This window comes from Podarcis vaucheri (genome assembly GCF_965113315.1).
Source record: "Podarcis vaucheri genome assembly, chromosome: 5".
Taxonomy (NCBI): domain Eukaryota; kingdom Metazoa; phylum Chordata; class Lepidosauria; order Squamata; family Lacertidae; genus Podarcis; species Podarcis vaucheri.
Window position 1 is genome coordinate 37,671,920 of NC_138763.1, and position 27,413 is coordinate 37,699,332.

A 27,413-nucleotide genomic window follows, 5' to 3' on the forward strand; every position below is an offset into this window, starting at 1 on the left:
CAATCACAGGAATAGTGTGGATCCTGAAAAGACATATCTCAAATGTCAAAGGCCAGAGTAGCAAGGTCAGGGAGGGCTGCTTTCAGAACTAGAGGTTCTTTTAACAGTCTTGTTGTTTTAAATTATCAGTTATCTGATCCAGACGATATGATTTAGATAGAAAAAAGGTTTGACAGTATAAGTCTATAACTTATGTTCTGTTTAAATCCTGTGTATAATATACCTTAGTTATTTTATATTGAATTGAACACAGGGTAATACAAAAATCAATACTTTCAACTGGTCCAAAGTCCGAAAAATAAGCTTCAAAAGAAAACGATTCCTTATCAAGCTTCATCCAGAAGTTCATGTAAGTACTTCCATTATAATGTCTTTTCTACAGTTTCAAGCATGACTTAATTATGCAGTATTCAGTACTGTTAATGCCTGAATACAAGCTTCATAGGTAATAGCACTATGATAAAAGCATGTTAGTAAAACCCGTATTTCATTAAAGTCTGAATTCTGACTTGTCTTTCAAAGGAGCCCATGTGGGCATCTGCGGGGGGGGGGGAGTTTAAAAGGGGTCCTCACACTTGTAAAAGTTGCGAACCACTGGTCTAGAGCATGTTCTCGAGACCTACATTGAACCATGATATTAAAAAATATGCCCCTGGACCCTAGACTATGTATTTTGCCTATTTTTGAGAAAGGTGATCAGGATCTTATATGTAAACAGTTAATTGTATAATTTGTAGCCACTTGATTAGTTATTACACAGGGCTGGAAAGATGCTTCATGATGTACCCTAGATAACTGGTTCAAGAAAGTTAACGTTCATTGCCATCTCAAAAAAAAATGATGGGATATTTAAGCCATTGAGAGTGATGTTGATCCTTCTGATTTCACCTCTGGAGGTTATTTATGGAGGGAGGTTATTGGGTTGTTCTTGTTTTTATTTTGATTATGTATTCTGTGTTTTTATATTGTGACATTATCCTGTGAACTTCCCTGAGACCAGCGGGTATAGGAATTACTATTATTATTGACATCCCAGTCACATGGGTTGCAAATCCCTTTGAAATAAGATTTTATTGGGTGGCTTCTATAGACAGGCAAGACCTTTTTCTTTATTCCCGTTTCCTTCATTGTACAATGTAAGTGGTGTTTTTCTACCCCATTTACAATTTTATAATTGAATCCATTATATTCACTCCTGATTTTTTCTTTTTCTTTTGACTTTATTATCAAAAGCTCCTTGTCTTGAATATATATTATTTGTTGTTATTTTTTGTTTTTCTCTTCACTTCTATCATCTATTTTTGTTGAATAAAGTTTTATTAAATATTTTCTCATTGTAACCTTAAATGAGTAGAGGTAGCATGATAAAGTCCCATTGTGTTTCATTTCTAGGGTCCATATCAAGACACTCTGGAGTTTCTTTTGGGAAGTAGAGATGAGTGCAAGAACTTCTGGAAAATATGTGTTGAATATCACACTTTCTTCAGGCTGTTTGATCAGCCAAAACCAAAGTCAAAACCAGTCTTTTTCAGCAGAGGGTCATCTTTCAGATACAGGTATGATATAACCCAGTTCATTTTGATCCAAGAAAATGGAACCAAGAAAAACTTTGGAAGTAATTCCTTTTAAATTAAATCTTTATTTCTTGAGTACAAGAAGCCCAGAATTTTATGTACTTTTCCTGGAGATTTTTTTGTAACATTCACATTTATTTCTTCACAGTGGGCGTACACAGAAACAATTGGTGGATTATGTTAAAGAAAGTGGGTTGAAAAAAATCCCATATGAAAGGTAACAAGCTCTTTTATATAAGCAAAGAGTCTTTAATGTTCTTATTTTGTATCTTCCTTAGTCTAGTCTACAATAATGAAAGTCCTTTTTTCCTAGAGATTGTAAACTGTTAAAGTATTATTGTTTTCTGGAGTTTTGTTAGCTTCAGAATTTGACATTTTTATATTCCAAATTTAATTAATTAAAATGCTTAGATACTTGACATTGGGAATTATGTTGAGTAGGAAGGAGCTGTAATTGACAAACCATTTAACATGTTTCAAATTCAGAAAAGTGATTTGATTGAATGGCATGAATATATGTTGGCTTAAATTTAACTTTCCTTCACATAGTGCCAACTGGAGACATGTAGTCTTTTTTTGTTCCAGTGTTGTAAACCATCTTGCATTTGTTCATTGTTATACTTACCGTATGGTATCCAGAACTTCCCTTCTGCTGACAAAAAGCATCTGTCAGCAGAACAGGGAGGGAGGTGATTTCTGGTCATTCTTCTTCCATGCTGCAGCCCCCTGCACACCCCAAAAATGGCTATTGAGAGTTTGGAGAGGTGTACCAGATCTTGAGCATCTGGACCACATGAACAAACATTTTAAGCATTTTTTTGAATGTTAAAAATGTGTCCTATCCTGGATTTGTATTTTAGATATTTGTGTTGAAATTTGCAGAATATGGAAATACATTTTTGCAGCTTTCCTCTTTCTCTAGTTAAAGTTATAATTTGCAGTCACTGTGTCTAACAGATACAATTATCCATGAATGACAAAATTCTGAGGCTCGTTGATTTATTACTATTAATTTTTATCACCCCTAGCAGCCTTATGAAGTAGGTTATGCTTCAGGAGTAGCTTCTTACTGAAGGCCCCCTGTTTGCTTTCTGTATATAGCTAATGAAGTGATCAGGGTATCACAGCATATTCTTTCTTTACAGGAGGCATAGTAAAACTAGAATGTCTGCTCACACCTTGCATGCTGATACACCCAAACAGGTTAGTCTTGATATTAACCTGTTTTGAATTATCAGAAAGATTATGAAACTCAGCCTTTTCATTCTAAAGCATGAATGACGTCTGCATTTAAAATTATATATATTTTCAATCATTGCTTTGTTCAGCCGTGTCCAATTCTGGTAGTAATGTTAAATATGTGTGTACTGTTGAATCAACTTCAGAGTTTTTCAGCTTGTACAGGAAAACAATTTTTTCTGAGTGTTTGCCAGGGGAATTTTTAGCTTTTTTCTTTTGAATGGCAGAGCTCTGTGCCATATTGCAAACTGCATATAAAACCTACTTGCAAAGGAAATTTGCTACATGGAATATATATGGGTGGGTGAATCTTATTTTGGGCACATGGAACAGTGTAGTTCTTTGGATCCAGATCAATATTTGGTCCTAAATAATTCATATATCTTTATCAGCCAGGAGCTGTAGTTCATTATCAATATGATTTACCAGTATATAGAAAATAAATCTCCTTACTGTTGCAATAACAAAAACTTTTCTATAGATGCCATTTCAGAGTGTCAAGATTTCATGCATAATTACTGTTACAGTTAACACAGTCATATAATGAATCAACTTTCTCTGGTCCCAAATCCAGAATTCTAAACCAACATAGTGCTCTCATGTAGACCTTAGGAGGAAGAGTTATCTATAAGAAACCCAGGGCCAGTTTTCTCCATTCATCTACTCGGAACATTATATCTGGAAAACATCATTAGTCATACTATGAAGAGTTCATTCATCCTCAATTTAATATAATAAAGATACATCACCTCACAGTAATTCCCTCTGCCATTTTATAAAGACCAATCAGGGCCACTTCTACATAAAAGAATAAAGGAATGAATGCAAAACAGACATGAAAAATCTAGAGAAACCAGTGAGTGATCAATACAATCTGCCTATGTCTAATAGTCACATACTGCATGTATCCTTCCACCATATCTGAAGAAATAGGCTTTCAAAGCTCAAGACTCAATGAAATGGTTACCTTTAAAAAGTTGGCACAATATGCTTTTTTCTAAAATTAATACAAATCATGGATGACTGAACACTTGAGCCAGATTTAAAATGCCATAGATAGAGCAGAGGGCACTGATTCACCCACCTTTGTCATGTGGTAGTGTCTCTCACACTGAAAACGGGCAAGGATGAGTCCCACAGTCTTCACAGCCAAGTCATCTTGGTAAAATTCATGAACTTATAAACATGTTTATCTGTCAATTCAAGTGGACATGGTTAGATATATCCTAAAACAGATTGTCTAATCGCTTCCTCTCTTGTTTTTCTCCTCAGAGTGCCTCATTTACAGATGGATTAAGAACCTCTGGGCCTAATGCATGTACATATGCCTCCTTTCATTCGGATAATGCGTTAGCCACAAACATTGCCAGCTTGCCCACTTTCACAGAGAGCAAGCCTTTATTTTTGGAGCCCAGAATATCCCATACAAGGAGCTTGGCCGCAGAAGCAAATAGTGGGACATCAGAAGAAACTGGGAAGAAAGTGATACAGCAGCCTGGATCACCAGTACTCCAGTCATTCCAAGGTGTTGGGCTTTGTAATGTTGCAGAAAACTGCACCCCCACTTGTACTGATGTTGAGAGTAGCTGTGGTTTAGGTGTAGCAGTAGAAGGTAGGATTACTTGTAAAAATGACAATTATGTGGATGACTTTACCACAGGTATGGCCATTGCTGCTAAACAGCATCTGCCTCAAGGTAGGGGTGCCTCACTTGTAAAACTGGTTAGCTCCCAGCTTCAGGTTTCAGAAGAGTTCATTGATGATGATCCAGCAGAAATGTCCTTTTTTGCTGGAGGTTCTGAAGCATTTTCCTATTTGTATGATGGTTTAGATTTGCAGGAGTCAGATCTAACTAATTGTCTCTCAGAGTCACCTGCTTTAACTAAAGAAATTCTGCAAAGAAATATGATGTCTTCTCAGTCAAGTCCTGATAGGTGCTCCATAGAAGCAGTAGATATGAACATGGACCATGAGTTTGAATTTGAAGGAGAGAGTGATTTTAATGGGAATGAACAGCCATCAGATACCTCGGAATTGTTTGAAGTTAAAGCTCAGGCAAGCAGAATGCAAAGTCTTCTGAGTCCTTCTGAAACTAGTTCACTAATTAACAACCGTTCTGAAAGTAGTTCTCTCAACAATTTGACATTAAATGGTATGCCATTTTTGCACACTTATAGCTCTGCTAATCACTCTGAAGCTAGTTCAATGGTGAATTTTCCAGCATATTCAGTTCGCTCTGAGTCAAGTTCAGCTTTTCAGTTCACTGACATTATTGACCAGTTGGAACAGCTGAGCTATCCACCTACCACTACAGAAGACTCTAGTAGCACTGATGACTCATGGGATTCAGAAACTGCAGCACCATTAGACATAAACCTCTTTTTCAACAACCCCTTTGCTGAGGCTACTAGAGAGAATTTCACTCTTGATTTTCAGAATAATCTTAAGAATCTCACCCAGGAAGATAAAACAGAAGACACACACACAAGCCATTAATATTTTGGTTGATATTACGTTAATTTATGCTTTCGGGAATCTGGTTTTGAAAGCGAAAAGATAATGTAGATTGCTTCTGACCTGGTTCATTCTAGTGATTGGATTTCAAATTCATGTCCTTTTTTAAAATCCTTATCCCAATTTTTCTCAAGCCATCATAAATTAGTTGCTACTTTGAAGTGTAGATGTCAGTGGTGTAGACTAGCCATTATAATTTTTCCAATGTATTGTACTATGCATTTTTTATCCCCCAGCAATTGTTTAAACCATCTGTGGTGAAGGCCACTGCATCACTGTATTTTGAACTTAGGTACACTTTGCAAATAACAAACCCTCTACAAAGCATCGCTGCTGATGAGCAGTAAATGTCTTGAAAGGCCATTGGCATATTTTGTTATTCCTTGTTGGTGCTTTGTTAGAATTTTAACTCATTACTCTGCAGAAACAAGCCTATAACACAGGGATAGGGAACCTGTGGTCCTCCATATGCTGTTGGACTACAAATCACATCATGCATGACTATTGGCCATGGGAGATAGAGTAGAACATCATCTGGAGGACCACAGGTTCCCCACCCCTGCTGTAACTTAACTGAATCAATATGAAAGGTTTGCTTGAGCTTTTATTTGAAGATGGTACTACTTCAAGGAAATGATCTTATTATTGTTAGACTATGAATATACAAGTGGTATTGAAAGACTATATTCTGGCGGTAAGAGAGTTGGCAAACCTGGTTCTCTCAGGTCTCCTGATAGACATTGAAGAATGTATTTAAGTTGCAAAGCAGGAAAGCAAACCTTGTACAGGAAATAAACTAAAATACTGTTAGGCCTGTGTCTGAAAGGATTATATCTTGAGTTAATTAAATAGGCTTGTGTATCTTTCCATTATAATTTCCTAATTATGCCTGTGTGAAAGGGAAGATTGTGCAATATATGAACTTCACCAGATTTTCTGTGGTGGAGGTGGTGTAGAATCAGGCACATCTGGTTTGTATACTCTGTGATAATTGTGTTTTCACTGAGGATTTCCTATCATACTTTAAAAAACCACTTTCATAATCCTCCTGACCAAATTCTTATTAGACTGATTTTATCAGTGTGGAGCTCAGCATAATGGAGCGATTGCCTTCGGGCTGCCAATTAGTTTGCTTTTTGTTCTGCGTCGTTCCACATACAAGATTCACTTTCACTAGTAGTTTATCATACCTGTAGTGATATGCTCCATGTGCCTGAAATTGTTAAATCAGCAAGAATTTATACTAGTTGTGGTAGTAGCACATGAAATAATACATATAGTAAACCTGCAACTTAACCCGGGGGTTATGTTCCAAGGATCGCGCCTGAAGCCAAATCACATAAAGGCAAAACGCACTGAGTTCAAATGCAGGTGGGATTGCCAAAGTCTTTCCCCCAGGACATCCCTTCCATTTTAAAAAAAAGTGTTGTTGTTGTTTTGGCCAAACACATAAAGCTGGATGTGCACAAGTTGCTGGCTTACTGTACCATGGGATGCAATCTTTAGATGTCAGATTTTTTTAAAAATCAGACATCTCTGCCCCTCTACTTTTTCAGAGAAGTACCAGGACTCTGTAGGGCTAGGTTGTGCTTCATGTGGGTATGTGGAGAATATCTGCAAATATTCTATATTTAACTTTGATTTTAAGTATTGCTTTGCTTATTCTAAAGCTATGTCGGTGATGACATAAAGTTATATTACTAGATTAAAGGGTCCCCCCCCCCTTTTGCCAACCATAATTCAGAATGGACTTTGCCTTAAGTAAGATTTTAAAGTTAAGAATACATGCACCTTTGCTAATACAGGCTAGGAGTTCTAAAATTAGATATTGGTCGTGATCAATGACTGGTGGTAAATGCCGAGATTGTACAAATAACTTCGGTTAGTAAATGGTAATGAGAGGTAATTGTATTTCTTCTCAGAAACAACATATCTATGGCAATCCACTTCTGAACTCTTGGCACAGTACAGCTAATTTCCTGTTAAAGCTTCCTATTGAATAGGTCAGTTCAGTTACTAAAATCAAACAACCTTTTCCTTTCCGTTTGGAGCATTGCACAACACCCATATTTTATTCAAGACCATCATAATTAAATGCAAGATTGGTCAAATGCAGGTGCATTTTCTAGATGTGTCTGTTAACTTCCACAGAGGCTTTTCTAGTAGCTGTTGTTCTTAAATATGTTGCATGTTTTGAAATTAAGTAAAATATTCAGGATTTGTTTGGATTCCATGCCCTTCTGTTTTGTAAGTACTTGTAGGGTACTTCCCTATGAACATCTAACATTTTTTTTAAAAATAGTATTTTTTAACATCATAGTTTTTCTGTTTTAAACACATTAAATTGCCTTCATTCCCAATATGAGATTGTTCCTGAACTCTTAAACTTTTTAGGTAAGTCTGAACCTGTTATTTATTCTTAGTGAAATATAGTTAAAAATAAATTTCACAATACCATACTCAGCTTCTGTTTATCTCCAAGCTGTGAAGTTATGGACTGACAAGGTTATGTTGATTGAAGTTGGGACTGATATGCATAGCAGAAAAGAAAGGTGTTGGATCAGCTGGTTAGTTTCCAGTAGTGTGGTGGGGTTTTTTAAAGAATTCAGAATGTAGACAATGGAGGGCTGATCTAGAAGTTGTAAGGAACCAGAGATTTGCTCTGCCTCTTGATTGCAGACCTCACGGAAGACCTTGGGCTTGTGTGTAGAAAGATTTCCCTTTTTATTATACTCCATGGGGAGATCTCTTGCACTTTCTTAGTTCTCATAGTGTATTCTACTTTCTTCTGAGAATCTTGTCATAGTTCAAGTCTGTTTTGTCCAGTATTAAACCATCTATGCTACAGAAGATGAACATTTTTGTTCACCCTAGTCATATCTTGTGATATCGTTAATTTTGCTAGTTTTATTATTATTTTTACTTTTTGCTCATTTCCCGCTTCTGTTAGTACAAACCTAGTTGTTGGTAGAAAAACTTGCCTAGAATTCCAGTTTTAAAATAAATGTGCATGTGTGTTGCAGGTTATAGCAAGTAGCAGCTGATTGCCTCGGGGTCAACAGGCAGGTGGGGAGCAAATTCACAAAGTGAATGTTCCTCTGACATTAAGATACATTAGGGAAAATCAAAAAGCTGTACATAATAGGTAGCTTTTTTCATAGTTGCAGAAACATCCATGCAAGTGAGTTTGCTCCATTGTACACTGATAAAGTATTTGACTGCACTTTATGGTACATGGGTATGTAGTATTAAATACTTCAGATTCTAATCAGATATACTCAAAGCATTCTTTACTGACATTATTATAGGTTTATAATCATTCTGCATTTAAACATATTTATTTTGACCCAATTAAAAATAAAGGATGAGTTGATTGATGGAATATGGTTGAATGCTGTAGCTTGACAAACATATACAGTTAAGCTTTGGCAGAAGTGTCCACACATAATTTATAATGTATCCATTGTAGAATTAAGTATATAATTTGCTATTAAAGCAATTTCTTTTTCTAATAATTATTTACCACTTGACTTGAGTAGTGACATGCTTACTTGCAATCTGGTTCACTTTTAAATTCAGTTTACTAACCTTAAAAGACTAATGAAATTCCTATCAGATATATTCTTATGGATGGTGTGTGTGTGTTAAGCCTTTAGAAGAGCATTAATTAAAAATCTGTTGGTAATTCATTCCCATTATTGTCATTTTGCCGAGTCTTAAGCTTTCAGGTATTACATGCAATAGCTAGGCTTTCATTGCAAATGTCTCAGTACTGATTCTTACAATGGTCACTTATCTTTAATATTCAAACCCCCCACCCAATTAATGCAGTATATATATACTTGTATGCACATGCTAAATAAATTAATATTGTGAGTTTTTTGCAGCTCTTCATGCTTAACTTCAGCTCCAGCTAGATATTTTACTCCTTGTTTGTGAAATTTTAGGGGGTTCGTCCACTTAATGAAGAATTTGATTTTCAATGGTTCATCAGTACTTAAAATCGGTATGAGTGAGATCATAAGAAACAGTTTGGCATATTTAGGACCAAGTCATAGCTTTAGTATGTGGAGCACATAAAAAATACAGACTCTCTGTATTGGCAACTGACTGCAAAGGTTCAGAACATACTAGACATACATATAGTAAAGCTTTATGCTTCAAATGATTTGTGCCTTAGTATGATTCGTTTCTTAGTACAATTGATACAGATTCAGGAAAAAATACATTTATTGGACTGGAAATTCTTACTACAACTTTTTGATCATGATCATTTTTATACTCCAGATGTTTGTTTTATACTTTTTGTTTTCTGTTGAAATTATTGATGATATATCTACAATTTTGTACTAATTTGAAATTGTTTATGCAATAAAATGAGGAAGTCTTTGATATGAATGATAAATTTGCTTTTACCTTTCATTAACGGTTTTGTTTTTAAAAAAGGCTTACTATTTTATTTTGTAAGGCTGCCTTACTTTAGAAGTGTAGTAGCTCTTGATAATGCAACGATTTATTCTGGAATACAACAGCGAATTTATCTTGAACCATTTTTACTCTGTTCTTTCTTTAAAACAAACTGGCCATGATCATAAGTTGTTGCTTTAGTCTTACATATTCTATGATAATCTATAGTATAAATTACAAACACAAGTAAAAATCTACTTAGCTTGTTTCAGGCAGATTAGTCCGTGAAGCTCACCAACATTTAACTTACGGGACAGGCCACGAAATATCTAAGTAGCCTATGCAGATTAAGGAGTTCTGTGTATCCAAATATTTTATGGCCTCTCTTGTTTAAAGCTGCTCTTTCATTATCCATACTTGATTAGCATTTTTGTTTTACAATATTGCTTTAATTTGCACAGTGAACTACATACAGCTGGACCCCTTACATAAAAGAAACCACCTGGGATTTGGGATCAAAAATCCTCAAAACTTGCTATAAAAAAGTATTTCTTCATCCATTTTGACATTTTCATATCTTTCTCATTTCTTTGTTTTACAACGCAGGCTGTAACACTTTAGTACTATTCTACAGACAGAAAGTTCCTACAACACACATTCAAGTGCCCTGTGTCCCGCTATTTAGTACTTGATAGTCAAGCACTGTTGGCACTCGGTTGTGAGCTCTGCACATTCCCAGTTGGCTGAAATTTTGACACCAGTATTAACATTTCCCTCTTTCCTAGCAATATTGATATCTTCAAATAGCCAGTCAATTTTTCCTCTGTGCTGGTGTCACTGAGGGCAGATTACAATAATTGATAATATGGGTAATGCCTACTTGTAGGGGTTGGGGCACCTGCTTTCCTCCAGATATTGTTGGAGTTAGAGCTCCCATCATGGTCAGTGACCAAGGTTGATGGAAATTTTATTCCCACAACATCCGGAGGGCCACAAGTTCCCCACCACTGGCTATTCGGAGGCACCGGCCCTCAGTTTGAATTAGCATTGTTTTCCATCCATGATTCCCAAGCCAAATATAGCTACCAGTTTGGTAGTTGAAGAGGATCATTTTTCTGACAGTTCAAATTTAAGTAAAATGCATCCTGATGTAGGAAACAGTATATTGACACAGTGGTAGAACTTCTTATTTAAATAGTGCTTACTATACTACCTGGAAATATGATTCCTCAGAAGGTTAATCCTTAGGAGTAAATCTGATGCCCTGGATGCAACTGTACTGTAATGACAATCGTATTATCAAGGGCCCTTTTTATTTTCAGACACAGAATGTAAAAGAGGTTCATCATATTTTGGGAAAGGAAATACACCCTACCGTCTCATTATAATATTAAGTTCCATTTTAAAATGCTATTTGGGAGTGTTAATAACCTCTTTGAGAGTATCTATGTGTGCTTTTGGTATCGTGCTATGGAACCATACAGAGAATTGGGTTCTGTAAATATGAATGCACAGAACCAGTTCTTTAACTACCATTGCAGGTAAGTAAAATATGCATCTTAGAACACAAGGCATGGGTAAAAATGCTATTTCAGTTTTCTAGTGTGCAAGCACTTCAATGAGCATATACTGCTCAGGGGTGAGAGCAGGAGATGTTACAATTCCTCTTTTTTCTTTTTTGCTAAAGACAGCAAGATCTGGGTGTTTCCTTACTTGGTATCTGTGTGGCACTTGCAGATATGCTCAGATATGCTATTTACTTTTGTCTCTGTGCAACCATGAATTCCTTCCTTTGTACTTGTCTATACCTGTAGCAGTCATAGAAAAGGAAGACATGAGGCAAAGAATGAATTGCTTTTCTTTAAAGGCCTCAGCCTCTTATAGGAAGGGGCTACGGCATCAAGGTTTATTTACAGCTTGAAGTAGTAAATTCTGTTCTTACAATAGGGTCATGGAGAGGAGGAATAATGGCAATGAGTCTTTTTCAATGGGGTATTCAGTTTTAGAGGGGTTATAGGATCCTATTTTGATTACTCATGTCAAAAGGTTGAACAGCTTGTAGAAAATAGATTTCTGTTCAAAATAGTGCAAGAAACATGTCCTAAAAATCAGACTCTTCGGATATTCAGGAGTCACTTTTTCATATCTGCCATTTTTGGGGGTTTTTTAATGGTATTAAACCGTGTGTGGGATTGGAATGCTAGCCTGTTGTATTTTTTGAGAAGCTGTCACATTTCTTTTTGAAAGAAGATATTGTATATATACAATAGACAGCTACCCAACCCTCAGTTTTCAGAGGCACGTAGACTGGGTGCATCATTTATGGAGCCATAGTGTAAGCACATTGGGGACTTTTCAGAAGTCGTTTTGAATAAATCACAAATCTACTTTTGCTAAGTTGTGCACTCTTTGAAGGTTCTAGCCTTCATTCATTCACATAAGTAGGATCAGGTCTGAAACTATTATGAAATCTTATCCATAGTGTCTGCTGCCATTTTATTGCATGCATACTAATATCAGCTAAGTGTATAGCGTCTTTTTAAAATCAAAGCCCGGCGTACTGTAACTTGTAATGTGTTTATACAACTTGTCAATGCATCAGTGTCCAACAGAAAGGCTGATGGCTACAAACCTTTTGTAGAAGTCATACTTTTAATATACAAAAAATAAGAGTTTGAGGAGTTTAACATCTGATTGCTGTAGAATGAGGGGTGGGGGTGGAAGTACAAATGGATTTTTATGCATTATTGTGACCTGTACTAATGTATGTATTAATAAATGTAGAATGTAAGTTGTCTGCGGTACTACTGAAACTCACCTGCTTTCAAGAAAATCAGTTTACTTAGCAGTAGTTTGACTTCTAATTTTTCAAATTAGGAAATGCTTGTTGGATGTAGATTTTCAAAAGACACGACACTTGAGGACACCCCCCCCCTTTAACTGCTGTTAAATTGAAGGTGTTGTGCAATGTATTATCTTCTCTACAGCTTAATAATAATAATAATAATAATAATAATAATAATAATTTATTTATACCCCACCCATCTGGCTGGGCTTCCCCAGCCACTCTGGGCGGCTTCCAAAAAAAATTAAAATACTATAATACATCAAACATTAAAAGCTTCCCGAAACAGGGCTGCCTTCAGATGTCTTCTAAAAGTCTGGTAGTTGTTTTTCTCTTTGTCATCTGGTGGGAGGGCGTTCCACAGGGAAGGCGCCACTACCGAGAAGGCCCTCTGCCTGGTTCCCTGTAACTTGGCTTATCGCAGTGAGGGAACCGCCAGAAGGCCCTCAGTGCTGGACCTCAGTGTCCGGGTAGAACGATGGGGGTGGAGACGCTCCTTCGGGTATACTGGACCAAGGCCGTTTAGGGCTTTAAAGGTCAGCACCAACACTTTGAATTGTGCTCGGAAACGTACTGGGAGCTAATGTAGGTCTTTCAAGACCGGTGTTATGTGGTCTCTTTAGTCCCACTTCTGTGACATGATTTGCATCCGTCTAAAATTAAACAAACCTGCAGCTGAAAAACTATATAAAACTACTGTTTCAAAGTGCAGACCTCTCTGGAAACACGGAAGTTGGATTCAGTGGCAAAGAAAGTGCAGTTTTACACATGGTCAGACAGGCTCATCTACAGACACACACAAAAGGCACCACTAATTATAAGGGGAAAGACTTGCTTCTAAAGTTCCTTCTGTGCTTTTCATATCCACAACTTTCACTCACACTCTAAACACACATTTTCCCTCTTTGTGAAATGATACTATCAAAAGTAGATGCAACATCCCTTCTAAATAACCAGTCAGTTGTCAGGCAGGCTGCAAAATTGTCTTTTGACTCCCATGTATAATGGGAGGCCTTTTAATAGTCACTGACTGTAAAAATCATGCTGATTTGCATTGTTTCAAAACCACTCCCATCTTTAATCTCACCCCACCCCACTCCCATGATTCTCTTCAATTCTTTTGCTTCCAGCAGAAGATGAGAGGTGGGGCAAAAGCAATTCATCTTTAGAAAAGAAAAGAAAAAAGCTGTAGCAGTATTCCTTTATCATATACCTGTTAAAATGCAATACTGCTAATGGGCAATGCGAGACACTGGCAGAGCTTTCTTTACTTAGTGTGTTTTAAGGAAAGATTTCACCCCCACTGTTGTTTCTATAATTGTGGTCATAATGTACTGGATGCCATCTGCTCACAATCTCATACACACAATGAAAAGAATATTAGCCTTGAAACTGAGCAGCATTTTAAAATAGTGTTTTTTTTAAGAGAGAGAGAGAGAGAGAGAGAGAGAGAGAGAGAGAAAGAAAGAAAGAAAGAAACACATTAAAGAGCGGTTTCTGTTGGAAAGGAAATGAAATACTAAAGACTCTGGGGGAAGTCCAAGCTGCTTCTTGTTTGTATTTGACTTGTGCATTCAAGCAGATTTCCCGTAAACTGCTTTCCCAGCAAGGAACAAATGCCAACAAATACGCTGGATCTTACAGATACGATACTAAAAGTCAGGAGGAGGAGCAGGGGACTGCATGAGTTGATACAATATACAGTAGACTGGCCAAAGAATGTTAATAGTTAACTTCCCTGATATTCTGAATCTCTTCCAGGTGACCTAAGTGTAACACTGTTTAGCTTCCTGAGTTAACCAGTGGGAATGCATGCACTTAAAACTTCCTCTCCTTTTCGAATTGCCTCCCCTTTCTTTTGGCATTCATTACTTTTAAAAGGCTTTGCTTCCTGAGTCAAACGAGAGAGCAGTCGGTTCCTTTCAGTAGTGTAGCACTGTAGCAGAAGCCTTGCAGCTGGCTGCCCTCCAATTTCTTACTCCCGCTTCAAATAAGTGTTGAAAAGTATTACGTGCCTGTTTATTACTGGGCCTTAATATCACTTTGAGTGGATACTTTGGGGCAGTTCAGTGGAACTTTTTTTTTGCTGTTTACAGTGGAATCAAGAATAAATGTTGGCCGGAGCACAAAGCTTCATGCTGTCTTTCTGAGGCTGTACAGAATGGAATTTGGAGTGGGAGTGGCAGACATATCTGGGGCAGCACTTACTGGTGTCAGCGTAGGAGCCCTTTCTGGCGTTACCCTGTCCAAAACAGCTTTAGCATTGGAATAATAATGATAATATATATTAATTATAACAGGGGAAATGTCAGCCATAATTCAAATGCAAGAAACTTTCAAAATGCATAAGTAGAGAAGCTGTTTTGCTTTGAAAGTGAGGGACAATGGGGTGAACAGCCTAATTTTGAAGTTTTGTGCTCTAGGTAGCAAATCGCAATGCTAGGGCTCCAGAATGCTTAACATTGCAATTCGGATCTGTGCCATTTAGTTCCCATTTCGTGCAAAGCTCCTGCGCTGGACTAGATGGGCCTTCAGTCTGATCTAGCCTGATATTCTTACATGATACTGATCATGGAATTTGCATTAAAATTGAGAGACCTTCTCTGTAGAGAACAGTATTTTGTGAAATAGCTTTCTTGCTCTAAAGAAAAGCTACAAGAAATGGAAAATTTACTCTAGCTTGGTAGTGTTCACAATCCTGAAACATTGTTTTGATAAGCTTCTTTTTCATTCCTTGCTACATAACAATTACGTTGTGCCGCGGCTGTCCAGACACACCCTCAAACATTACTTGACAAATGAAATAACTTATCTCCACCCACTTAGTGATGCAACATGGTTTAAAGACTGTAGAGGAAGCTGTATTTAGTATGGGTAGCCATTTAAAAGCTGCTATGTGGTTACAAAGTCAGGAAGGGCATGCAGTCTGCATTCTCCCTATTTCTAGTTTCATATTTCCTATCCGTACATACACAGTTTCTGAAATCAAATGTATGCTGAACTCTGAAAACATGGAGCTCTCCCATTTTTGTTCCCCTACTTTCCGTCCCCTGTTTTTCAGGGCCATTGTGTCTCTTGTGCTCTATTTGCAGAAAGTAGTAAGAACTCTAACTCTCCACGAGGAATATGTTGAAGCAGTATATTGTGGTCTTGATCTGTTTAGCCATAGCAGAGGAAATGGGCTTGTTGTTGTTGTAGGTTGCTTTTGTTCAAAAGTCTAAATTCTTAGCTAATTCCAGTTTGACCTCCAAGAAATTGTACCTAACATTTTCAAAGGCTGCTTTAAAATATTTGTGGGCTCATTTAAAAAAAAAAATTAAGCAAACCAGGGGAGACAACTACTTGCAAGTGTTATGTCGATTTGGTGATGTGCCTGGTGGTATTTTGTTGAAGCAAAACCAATTTTTAACTTCTTTCTCCTCCCCACTTCCTTCCTAATGTGACACTTAGGTCCTCAGCTGTCTTCCTTTGTAATGAAGAGTCCAATGACTCTGAACCCCTCGTTTCATGTGAATATGAACACACCTGGCCAGGGCTCATCTCCCCTTTTGAGTCCTGTCCTGAGCGATGTTGGTGGTGCCAGGATAGAAGAAGAGGATGAGGCAAGGCGTAAGGTAAGGCAAGGACAAGGAGGGTGATTTGTGTTTGTTTGTTTGTTTCATGAGCCTCTGCTTCAGTTTCTGATTTCTTTGTTGGGGCTTATTCACATTTACCTTTCCTCTACTCTTTCCACACACAGTCCATGGTTTAAACCTCTGTGTCCAAGTTGCCCCCCTCCCCCCTTTTTTTTTTTGCTCCGGAGCTTTCAATCAGAGGAAACATCAATCCATAGAAAACTTTGAAGAACGGGTTTTCACAGGGAAAGCTTGGGGCAAAACAAAACAAAATAAACCACTTGGACACAGAGCATTAAAGTGCAGACCTCTGCATAGAAAGAGCATGGCAAAAGGTAAGCGTACATAAGCCCTTAGATATTAGCAATGTGCAAATCTGCCAGTGCTATACTATCGTACTGTCTTGTGTACTATTAAACTTCCCACACAATGGTTTTTCTTGACCTGTGTTAAAATACACAACACTTTGCTACTATAAAACTGCTAGAAGGAACAATCCTTTGTTCCAGCTGTTTCAAAGTAAGATATGAACTAAATGCTTCTCTTTACCTCAAGAGCACCATTTTTGTCCTTTCTGTTTGTGGGGAATAGTTGTACTGTAAAACATTAGAGACAGTTATAGAAAGTACATTAATTCCAACTCTCTGAGTGCTTTTCTGCAGTCTAATAATCCACTATTTCTTGTCAAAAACAGATCCTTCTCTTTTTTTTTATAATCATATTTATTAAAATTTCCAATAATAACAGAATAGAAAAATAAGAAAGATAAAGAAAAGAAAGAAAAAGAGAAACTAATTTAGACCCTTCTTTTCATAACCTTCTTTCTGGGACTTCCTCCTTCCCCTCCCGATTGTATTCCCCTTTCTCTAAGTTGGTTCCACAAGTTCTCATTAAACCTAATATATTTTACTCATAAACCAATTTAAATTTACACAATCTTAACGTCACTCCTCGTCTTATAATAGAACAAAATTTTCCCCCTAAGATCAGCTCTCATTCCTTCCACGAGTTCCCCCTTTCTAAAAAAAAAAGAAAAAACAAAAACATATAATATCAAAGTTATAGAAAATATAAGATAGAAAGTATAGAGAATTTCAAAAAGTTGGTTACAAAGCCTTTGGATTCTAAGGTTCCCCCTCCCTTCCCCGGTTTTGATTCCCCATGTCCATTTGTCTATATGTTGTCGGCCTGGAGATCTTAAGTCCACAGCCAAATTTGTCTCAGTCCATCTTGCTGGTTTCTTCGGATTTGGTTGTTTTAATGATGTTTAACTTCAAAAATCCAATCTAATAGAGGCCTTTAATTTTCTTTAATCTTTTGTTGCTCCTCCCATTGTTCGTTCCGTGTCGTATTCAGTCATTTACTCTTTTATTTCTTGGTTTCTCAGGTTTCTGTCTTGTTCAGCTGTCAAAACATTTCTTGTTCCAAAATTTAAAGTCTCTACAGAGGTTTGTTATTCAGGGACACAGACTTACGTCCAGTTCCTTTCTTGCTTCAATAGAAGATTCTATTGTATTATGGTCACCTCTGTAGACAAAATAATATTTCAGTTCTGCAGCTTTCCCAGGAGATAAGACCTTTGCACATCCCAGAGTAGTTTTCCACATACGACACTTGTAATGTCCCAAATCCCCTCTAGAGGGATTACAGTAACTTTGTATCCTCCAATCCAAAAGTCAATTTGTTGTTTCTTTTCCCCGACAGTTTATATCCATATTTATATCAAATTGTAACAAAATTAACCAGCAAAGAACTTGTAGCAAAGTCCTCTTTATATTTTCCAGTTTTGACAGCTCCTTTGACAGCTGTCAAAATCTCCATCTCTCTTCGCCAGGCTATCCGAATCGCCCCGGTTCCCAGGGGGGGGTTGCTTTTTTCTCCTCACCCTCGACTCCTCTCCTCCAGCACAGTTCTTATAATTCACATCGTGGAGTTGGTAATTTTTGTCATCAATAAGCTTCTGAATCGATCTTGGTTTCTCAGTCCTTGTTTTAGCATGTTTACAATCAGGGAGGGGACTGACTTCCTTTTTTGGATCCCCTCCCGCTCGTGCCAAATCCGGAAAAAAATTTCTTTTTTCCTCCTTTTATACCCGGTTGCCCAATTACTCACGGGTTGTTGATCAATTGTCCGAATTTCCTTTGGAAGAAGCCAGCGCTCTCCGCCGGATGGCATGCGGCTGCGCCCGGCAGGGGAAGCGGAGGACTCAAAGCACCACGCTGCTCCCCGGCGCCCGATCCGTAGCCTTTAAAAAGGCTCCTTCACGAGCCGGGAGAGCGATAACGGTGCCAGCCGAGTCACCATGTCCACGGGATCCGTTCCCGTGGTTTCTAAGGGTCCCCGCGTCGCCGGCGCGGTAGGACCCAGCCCCTGCCGAGCAGACTCCCTCCGGAGCTCGGAGGGAGTCCGCCATTCGGCGATGGCGCTAACCCGGAAGTCCCAAAAACAGATCCTTCTCTTTAACACATTTTTCAGGTGGGAATGAGCTGGTTTTGTTGTTTAGCAAGCTCAGTTCAACCCATAGACAGTTTATCTTATTTAACAACCGTATTGATTACTGCTGGTGAATCATGCTGGTAAATCAATTTTGGTAAACGTGAAATTAACTAGAACGAAAGGCAAAACTCTTATTTTGCATGTCTAAGCAGGAGGGAAATCAACCATACAATTATCTTCCCACTGCAAAAATCATGAAATTTTTGCACCTTTGTATCTTACACTTAGAAGAATTTGGGAAAGTTTGGGGTTGGGCATTTTTGTTTTTGGAGTATGTTCCATAATCCTAATCTAGGACTTTTTCTGTTGAAAATAATACAGTAAACCTCAAGGTTGTGGTTTGGTGCCTTATCTGAGGTTAGATGAGGTATATTAAAAAGCAAATTTGTGGCTTCTTGTACCCATGTTTCTGTTTCCATCAGGCTCCATGTGACAATGCCAGTTACCATCAATGTCAGGAATGTGCACTACTAGTTGAATCCAATCTGTGAATTAGGGCCACTGCTGGTTAGTTCTTACCGTATCTGCTTGGTCACAGGTAACAGTGTGTTTCAAGCAACTAACTCTAGATCAGGATCAAGGTGTGGCTTAACGAAACTCATATTCACATCTCAGGTTCAGGATTCCTACTGCCTCATCTGAAGAATACATTTGGTATATTTGATTCAAATATTTCCTTTAAAAGCCACACACTTCAAAACCATTTAGAGCAGGAGGCTTTGGTTTTGGCTCTCCTTTTATATTGGCACATCTGGATGGTCAAAGGAGTCTTCTTATATAGCTCAACCAAGGTTTCTTAATAAGAAACATTTTCTGTTTCATTTATTTGGGATTTGCTTTTATCTTTCAGAGGTACCCAGCAGACAAAGCCTATTTCATAGCAAAAGAAATTCTTGCTACTGAACGAACTTATTTAAAAGACTTGGAAGTCCTAACTGTAGTAAGTGATTTAAACCCACTTTTCCCTAAAAAGAGTTGTTTTAATAGTTGTATGTGTAAATTGTGAATTGTAAATTGTGTGTTATTGCAGTCCCTTAGCCTCAGGGTAAAATTGGTTATAAACTGGAATTTCCCAGATGGAATATTTGCAAAACGTCTCTTGTGCATCTTGTTTAGAGTATGTGTCTGCTGCCAAAGGACTTGTTTGATATTGTTGAAATTTGTTTGCATGTTGTTGTTTTTCTGGGTTCTTTGATACTTTTTACATTGCTGATACCAAGAACAGGAAGCCAAACATCTGCTTCTTATTTATCTCTCCTCTGCAGTGGTTCCGCAGTGCAGTTGTCAAGGAAAATGCCATGCCTGAAGGTCTCATGACCTTGCTGTTCTCAAACATAGACCCCATCTATGAATTTCACAGAGGTTTTCTGAAAGAGCTTGAACAGCGGCTAGCACTATGGTAAGTGTTAACGTCATTGTGAAGGCAAACATTTGAATCTGGTCAAAAAGAGTAGAAATATGGTTTCTTTGTTTTAAATTTTCAGGTCTGGCATGCCTATTTTTGCAAAATACATATAAACTTCAGAGAGGTTTAGTTGATAGCATACAGTGTTAACCCTTTTCTTCCGTTTTTAAAATGATTATTTGATTATTGAGACTCCAGTTTGAGCTACAAATTGAAACAGGAAACATGGTTAGTTTGCTGAGAAATGAATGGAAACAGTTTTGGAACTCTTTTATAGTTATTGTTAGTATGCTTTAGTTTCTAGAAAACAGTTCCTACTGGAAAATAATTGTAAGATTCAATTTCCCAAGAGCAGGAGCACAATCTTCTCACACTCTCATTGCAGGGAGGGACGTTCCAACGCTCCCGCAAAAGGAGATTATCAACGGATTGGTGATGTCTTGCTGAAAAATATGCATATGCTAAAGGTAGAGAAATAACTCCCAAGAATCTGTGTGTTCCTTCATGTTCAGTGGGCTTATTAATATACAGTGGTGCCCTGCAAGACGAATGCCTCGCAAGACGGAAAACTCGCTAGACAAAAGAGTTTTCCGTTTTAGAGGTGCTTCGCAAAACGAATCTCCTATGGGCTTCCTTCGCAAGACGCAAATGTCTTGCGAGTTCCTGTGGTTTTTTTTTGCTTCCCCCCTCCCTTTTCTAAGCCGCTAAGCCGCTTATCAGCTGATCCGATCAGCAGATAAGCCGCTAAAAGCCGCTAATAGCGCTAATCCACTAATCCGTCAATGGGCTTGCTTTGCAAGACGAAAAAACCGCTAGACGAAGAGAATCACAGAACGGATTCTTTTCGTCTTGCGAGGCACCACTGTATAACATTAAATCATTGTTAGCGATGTGTACTCAAGGAAGGAGCCCAGGCGAGATTCTTGCATGCACCTTCTAGCCTGCTGCTCCTGCATGACTGGACTGAGTTCTTCAGCAGTCTTGACTTCCATTTTCATAGAATCCTGATTTGTTACCTATGAGCCAGATATTGTGGTTTAAAACAAATTCCAGTCTGTTTCAAAACAAGCTGCTTTCAAATTCTGGGTCATGAAAGTGTCTTGTTTGGGTAACAGAGTTTGCTTTAAACCACAGGATTTGGTTTGTGTGCAATGACAGCCCATTATTATGTGAAACTGAAAGTAAATGCTGCCAGAGCCTGTACTCATGGCCACATCTTTTGTGATCCTACAGGAATATACCACCTACCTGAAGAAACATGATGAAGTCCTGTCGGAGTTAGAGAAAGCAACTAAGCGCATAAAGAAACTGGAAATGGTTTATAAGGAGTTCGAACTCCAGAAGGTTTGTTACTTGCCACTCAACACTTTCCTGCTGAAACCCATCCAGAGGTTAATGCACTACAAGCTGATCCTGGGGAGACTTTGCAAACACTACATGCCAGATCATCGAGACTACACCGACTGCAGGAGTGAGTGAAAGATCAGACAAATATCTGCCATGCCAATACTCGACACATTCTGTATTCTCATTTTATGTTGCTGATTGACAGAAATTCGGTTGTCTTGGTAGAAACAGTACAGTCGTAGCTTGGATCCTGAATGCTTTGCGAGTCAAATGTTTTGGCTCCCAAATGCCACATACCTGGAAGTGAGTGTTCCCAGTTTGTGAACGTTCTTTGGAACCCAAACGTCGGATGTGACTTCTGTGGGTTCTGATTGGCTGCAAGAGCTTCTTGCAGCCAATTGGAAGCTGCACCTTGGTATCCGAATGTTTTGGATGTTGAATGGACTTCCGAAATGGATTCCATACGACTTCCGAGATACCACTGTATTGCTACAAAACGAGTTCATCTGGTTTCAGTTATTTTTAACCTCTAGCCTATGTCAACCTTTTCCAGGCTTATATGACAGCAGGTGAAGTCAAGTTCAAGCCATGACTTGAAACTTCTTTTGCATCCTAGCTTGAATTTAGGCTGTGGGTGTATAGGAAGTACAGTGGTACCTCACATTACAGATGCTTCAGCTTACAGACTCCGCTAACCCAGAAATAGTACCTCAGGTTAAGAACTTTGCTTCAGGATGAGAACAGAAATCGTGCAGCGGCAGCGGGAGGCCCCATTAGCTAAAGTGGTACCTCAGGTTAAGAACAGTTTCAGGTTAAGAACGGACCTCCAGAATGAATTAAGTTCTTAACCCGAGGTACCACTGTATTGGGACCAAACACTTTCCTTTTGAAGTTAAATCACTTAATTTTGTTTGTGTGTGTGTTTAATAAGTATCCTGTCCTACATCCCCAAGGACCTGGGTTGGCAAATGTCATGGTGATGCCCAGTGATTGACTGGTGGGCATCCCTACCCACCTGTTGGGTGGGTAGTGTGATGTAGTGGTTAAGAGCGGTAGTCTCGTAATCTGGGGAACCCGGTTCGCGTCTCCACTCCTCCACATGCAGCTGCTGGGTGACCTTGGGCCAGTCACACTTCTCTGAAGTCTCTCAGCCCCGCTCACCTCACAGAGTGTTTGTTGTGGTGGAGGAAGGGAAAGGAGAATGTTAGCCGCTTTGAGACTCCTTAAAGGGAGTGAAAGGCAGGATATCAAATCCAAACTCTTCTTCTTCTGGGGAGACTACCTATTATTTTGTTCTACTTTCTGTGAACAGTGTGACACTGAGCCAAGAACTGAGTCACACCATCATCTTACTTGCACTTAGTCATGTGAACTGTCTCCTTTGGAAAATACTGAGTCATGTGAATGCTGTGACTATTGCAGTAGTTAAGTTGTGAACATAAAAGTACAAACCCATCCTTATTGGCTTTGCATCATACATCTCCATTTAAAATACAAGTGAGAAGAGTATCTGCCATAGTTCTTATAGGTGGGGCTGTGTGCGTTCTGCAGATATAATATACAGGGCAAAATTGGATATCATGGATAATGTGTGACATTGGACCAGCTCATTACTGTCAAACATAAATGTGGCATTCACACGTGTGAATGACACATATTCTGCCTCCTAGGAATTATTGTGAAATTGAGTACTATAGCAATTAAGAATAATGGAACAGTCTCAGCCTTAACCTTTGAAGAGTTGTTCTAGTGAAAGTTGTAAGCAAATAAATCTGCACAAAAAACCCAGTACATGAGTAAAACTGCCCACCATGAGGATCTCTGTAAATAATAATAATAATAATAATAATAATAATAATAATAATAATAATAATAAATTAAAGACAGCTGAGAAATGTAGGTTACAGTCTCAGAAGCCAAAATAGAGTTATTACACATATCTCCGTTATTGTCCCTGGGCTTATATACCGTGCTTGCTTCCAAAATCTGTCTTCCATTCCTTACTTTTCCACCATCTTCTGCAAAATATATTACTGCATTTTGAACACCTATTTTTTGGATGTAAGGTATAATAATTATGAAAGTGCAACCATGTTTGATTTTGCAGAGTTTATTTTGAGCACAAAATTAGGTAAAATGGAGTCTAAGTGGCTCTTTATGGTTCTCACTGGGGAAGAATGTAAGTGGAGCCCAGCAAGATCAGATCAGAGGCCTATCTAGTCTAGCCTTCTTTCCCACAATGACCAACCTATATAGAGCCCATGAGAGGAATTGAGTGCAGTAGAACTTTCCCTCTCTTGTTCCTCAGAAACTGGCATTCAGCAGCATACAGCCTCTGATACTGCAGGAAATACTGCCATTGTGACTAGTAGCTGTTGATACCATAGCATTGCAACGTTTGGGTAGGTCTAATTAAAATGGCATGGTCGTGTATGTTTAGGCTAGTCTGTCCACTTACCAATCATGTGGAGATTTCTGTGATTGCATCTTCTCTTAAATAAGTACATGTAACGTTCCATTTTTTCCTTTTGGAAAAAAGCAATGTTCATACACTGCTTCAGTTTGGCCTGTACTTTTGTCCATGCTTCTCTGATTGCTTGGTTTGGAGTAGACCTTTTCTTTTGTAATTCCCTTCTGCAGGTGCACTGAAAGAAATCACAGAAATTACGTCACAGCTTCAAAACAGTCTCATCCGTTTGGAGAATTTCCAGAAGCTAACAGAGTTACAGCACGACCTGCTTGGCATTGATAACCTTGTAGCAGCTGGCAGAGTAGGTAGTTCTTTCCATATTTTAAGACCCGTGTACTTCAATTGTTTCTGACCTTTCTTCTTGCTTTCTTCCTTTATGGGATGATGGCTTTAGAGGTTTTACTGGTTTATTTCAGAACTAGGGAAATCCAGTATGTTATTTCCAAAAAATATATCTCAGTATTGAAACTCTCATGAATAACCATTCAAAAATTGTATTTGCATGTACTTACCGAGATGTTTTAAAGGCTGGCAAAACAATGTGAGAAGAGGCTCCTTTGAAGGACCTTCATTTCAGGGATCATAGGCATTGTTTCAGTTTTCCTAGTCCTTCAATTAATTTCTGATCCACAGAGGTAACAGGGACCAGCACAAGTATGATGCATGCATGGGTGTGCAGTCTCTCTTCATGTATTCATTCATCATGGACTTGCCCCTTAGACATTTTGAGGACTCTTAGTTGTGTACCACAGCACTATAAAGAGCTTTGGAAACTGGACAAACATCCTCCCACTTACGCATGTTCCACTCGCGTGCGATTGCATATATGTGCAGTGCAAAAAAATAGATAAATAGACTCATATATATGAATATAAATAAATATAAATAGACTCAAATGGCGGGAGTCAGCTGGAGAGTTCTTGACGCTTGTAAAGAAACCCTCCCCGGAGCCCAAAGAGGACATCAGATAGCACAGAGGAAACCCTGGGGAGACCGGAGGCAGAGCAGGGCTTTGTGTAGGCTGCTCAGCCTCTCCGCCAAATGGCTGGTACCTGGGGTAGCGCAGCAGCAGCCACATTCCAGTGCATCCTCCTACCTCCTGCCAGCCCCAGAGCTTAAACTCATGTTGAAGAGAGAATTGTATGGAGAGAGAGTGCGAGTGAGTGCTGGAGAATTGGGGTGGGGGGAGATTTAGAGGCTTTTTAGAAGGTACTCTCCACTTTACGCAATTTCACTTATGCGCACAGGGGCGTGGAACATAACCCCTGCATAAGTTGGGGGATGCTCACATTTTATAAATGGAAGAGGTGGTCACATAATTTGTGGTGAGCCTGGTCATTCTTAGTTTTAATAGAACACTAACTGAGTGGCCTAGTTGTAACAGCCTAGCTGTTTTAAATAAGTTTGCTCTGGTGGCCTAGATGGCTTTTGTAGCTTAGTGGCACACTTCCAGCAGAGAACTGGAAGTGGTCCTGCTGGTGATGAGGGAAATAATCAGAGCAGAGGTGACAAACCCACAGCCCAGATCTGGCCAGCCAATCCATGGGAAGTGGCCAGATTTATATCCTGGTGTGGTCAGGAGGCAAAGCAAGTCTCTGCTGCAATCTTAGTGCTAAGCACCACCACACCAAGAATAAAGACAAAGCCTTTGCCTGCTCGTTGTTCTTTAAGAGTAAATGGCAGCATTATCATGCATGCATGCGCATGTGCATACACGCACGCACACACACACACTGAAGTGGGGAGAAATGCTGTGTTTTTCTTTGCACAAACCAATCTACGCAAAGTAACAGGCAGCCTGTGTGTGTGTGTGTGTGTGTGTGTGTGTGTGTGTGGTATGTGTGAGAGAGGGGGAAGAGTATGGTGTGTGTCTGTATGTCTGGCATTGTGCTTACTGTATGTGTCCTGAGTGGGGTCTGTATGTTTAGTACATGTATATACATTGGCCATGTCCACCACTGGCATGTAGGCTTTGGAGAGGTGGGTGACTGTAAGAGAGTCCTCGGGCCAAAAACAGCCCCACCCCTGAAGTAGAGAGTGGCGCATTTCACAGAAGAGCCATCAAATGTACTAAAGCTTTGTGTATTTTTCCCCACAGGAATTTATCCGGGAAGGCTGCTTATACAAGCTTACCAAAAAGGGTTTACAGCAAAGGATGTTCTTTCTGGTGAGCTGATGCTTTTGATCAAGATTTCAACTCATAATGAGGTTTCTGGAGCCCATTCCCCTGTAGTAGTTTGATTGGGATTGGTCAAGACTTAAGTTTCCTGTACATATTCTGAGCAGTACGGCCTTGTTATTTGAGCCTCGGTTGTTTCACAGCCAAAATATAAAGAAGCCTTTGTATACAGCATGGAACTTTTCAGGAAATGTGAGGCAGTTGCATAGGTGGGTTCCCAAACCCTGACTTTATCCAAGCTTGGATTCTTTGCCTCCTCATGGGGCTGGATCCTCAAGAGATAGATAGCAGAATGGCCCTTGATCAGTAACTGCTTGTCATGATGGAACAGTTGTGGACCCTCCTTCCTTGGAGATTTCCAAGCAGAGGTTGGATGGCCATCTGTCACGGGTGCTTGTGCTGAGATTCCTGCATTGCAGGGGGCTGGAGAAGATGACCCTCAGAGTCCCTTCCAACTCCAAGATTCTTTTGAGTCTATGATGGCTGTGTACTTCACCCAGTATTGAAAGCAGAATGCCTCTGAATGCCAGTTGTTGGGTAACACAAGTGGGGGAGCGTTACTGTGCTCATCTACTGCATGTGGGCTCCCCATGAGTATCTAGTTGGCCTCTAAGAAGAGTTTGCTGGATGAGATGCATCTTTGATCTGATCCAGCAGGGTGGTTCTCATATTCTCAGTTTGCCCTGTGGGCAGCTAATTTGTATGTGCTGTATGTGCTTGTTCCTCATCAGATTTTGATGTTGTCAGGATCCGTTCCTTAAAAGGGCTCCCAAAAGAAAGTGGCTTCTGTTAGTTGGGCAGTCTCTTTGCTTGATCCTAATTCTGCACAGAAAAACTACAGGGTTTTTTCCCTTGGTGTTGAAGGACTTTATAATCATGTATGAACTGAAAACCGGTTGGTAATAATTTGTGCCCTATAATTACAATGAGAAACTGTAAGCATAGTGTAATGCAGATATCTTGAGTGGATGAAAGTTAAATACTTTTATAGAGAAATATAACAGACAGTGATAGTTGGTTTTGTTACTGTTATGCTTTACTGTGAACCACTTGCAGCACAATTTAAAGAGAAAACTTACATTGGTTTGCAAATTTATTTGGTTTGCAAATAAAGCTACAAAGGGGTTTATCCAATGGTTGTATGTGTGGAGGGCAGCTTGCCAACAAATTTTGCTATTTTTCTCTTCCCTCTCTGTGGCCTCTGCAAAGGTTTGGGGAGCCCTCTGAACAGTGTGAGCTGTATTGTTTGGGACCGCAATAGGAGGGATAAATTGTGTATGGTTTGTCTGCCTGATTCCAGGCAATTTCAGATTCCTACTGCAG

At 39.0% G+C, this 27,413-nt stretch overlaps 1 protein-coding gene and 1 long non-coding RNA gene across 6 annotated transcripts in view; one reads left to right on the top strand and one right to left on the bottom strand.

The window, feature by feature from the left end:
- Positions 1–27,413, top strand: part of FARP2 (FERM, ARH/RhoGEF and pleckstrin domain protein 2) — a 65,202-nt gene that overhangs the window by 29,084 nt on the left and 8,705 nt on the right. For all 5 annotated transcript variants that reach the window (XR_014219512.1, XM_082221759.1, XM_082221756.1 and 2 more), the window contains exons 9-20: positions 254–349; positions 1,393–1,556; positions 1,723–1,791; positions 2,720–2,777; positions 4,086–4,338; positions 16,030–16,193; positions 19,540–19,629; positions 19,955–20,088; positions 20,480–20,561; positions 21,328–21,565; positions 24,082–24,212; positions 26,010–26,078. Coding sequence is in view for 4 of the 5 variants with exons in the window: in XM_082221759.1 (XP_082077885.1) it covers positions 254–349; positions 1,393–1,556; positions 1,723–1,791; positions 2,720–2,777; positions 4,086–4,338; positions 16,030–16,193; positions 19,540–19,629; positions 19,955–20,088; positions 20,480–20,561; positions 21,328–21,565; positions 24,082–24,212; positions 26,010–26,078 (1,548 nt within the window). In the remaining variant the exon portion in view is untranslated. The remainder of the gene's footprint in view (positions 1–253; positions 350–1,392; positions 1,557–1,722; positions 1,792–2,719; positions 2,778–4,085; positions 4,339–16,029; positions 16,194–19,539; positions 19,630–19,954; positions 20,089–20,479; positions 20,562–21,327; positions 21,566–24,081; positions 24,213–26,009; positions 26,079–27,413) is intronic.
- Positions 7,045–12,892, bottom strand: LOC309532067. The gene is made up of 2 exons (XR_014219577.1): positions 11,652–12,892; positions 7,045–11,609 (listed from the first exon to the last, which is right to left on the bottom strand). It is a non-coding gene; the product is annotated as an uncharacterized lncRNA (long non-coding RNA).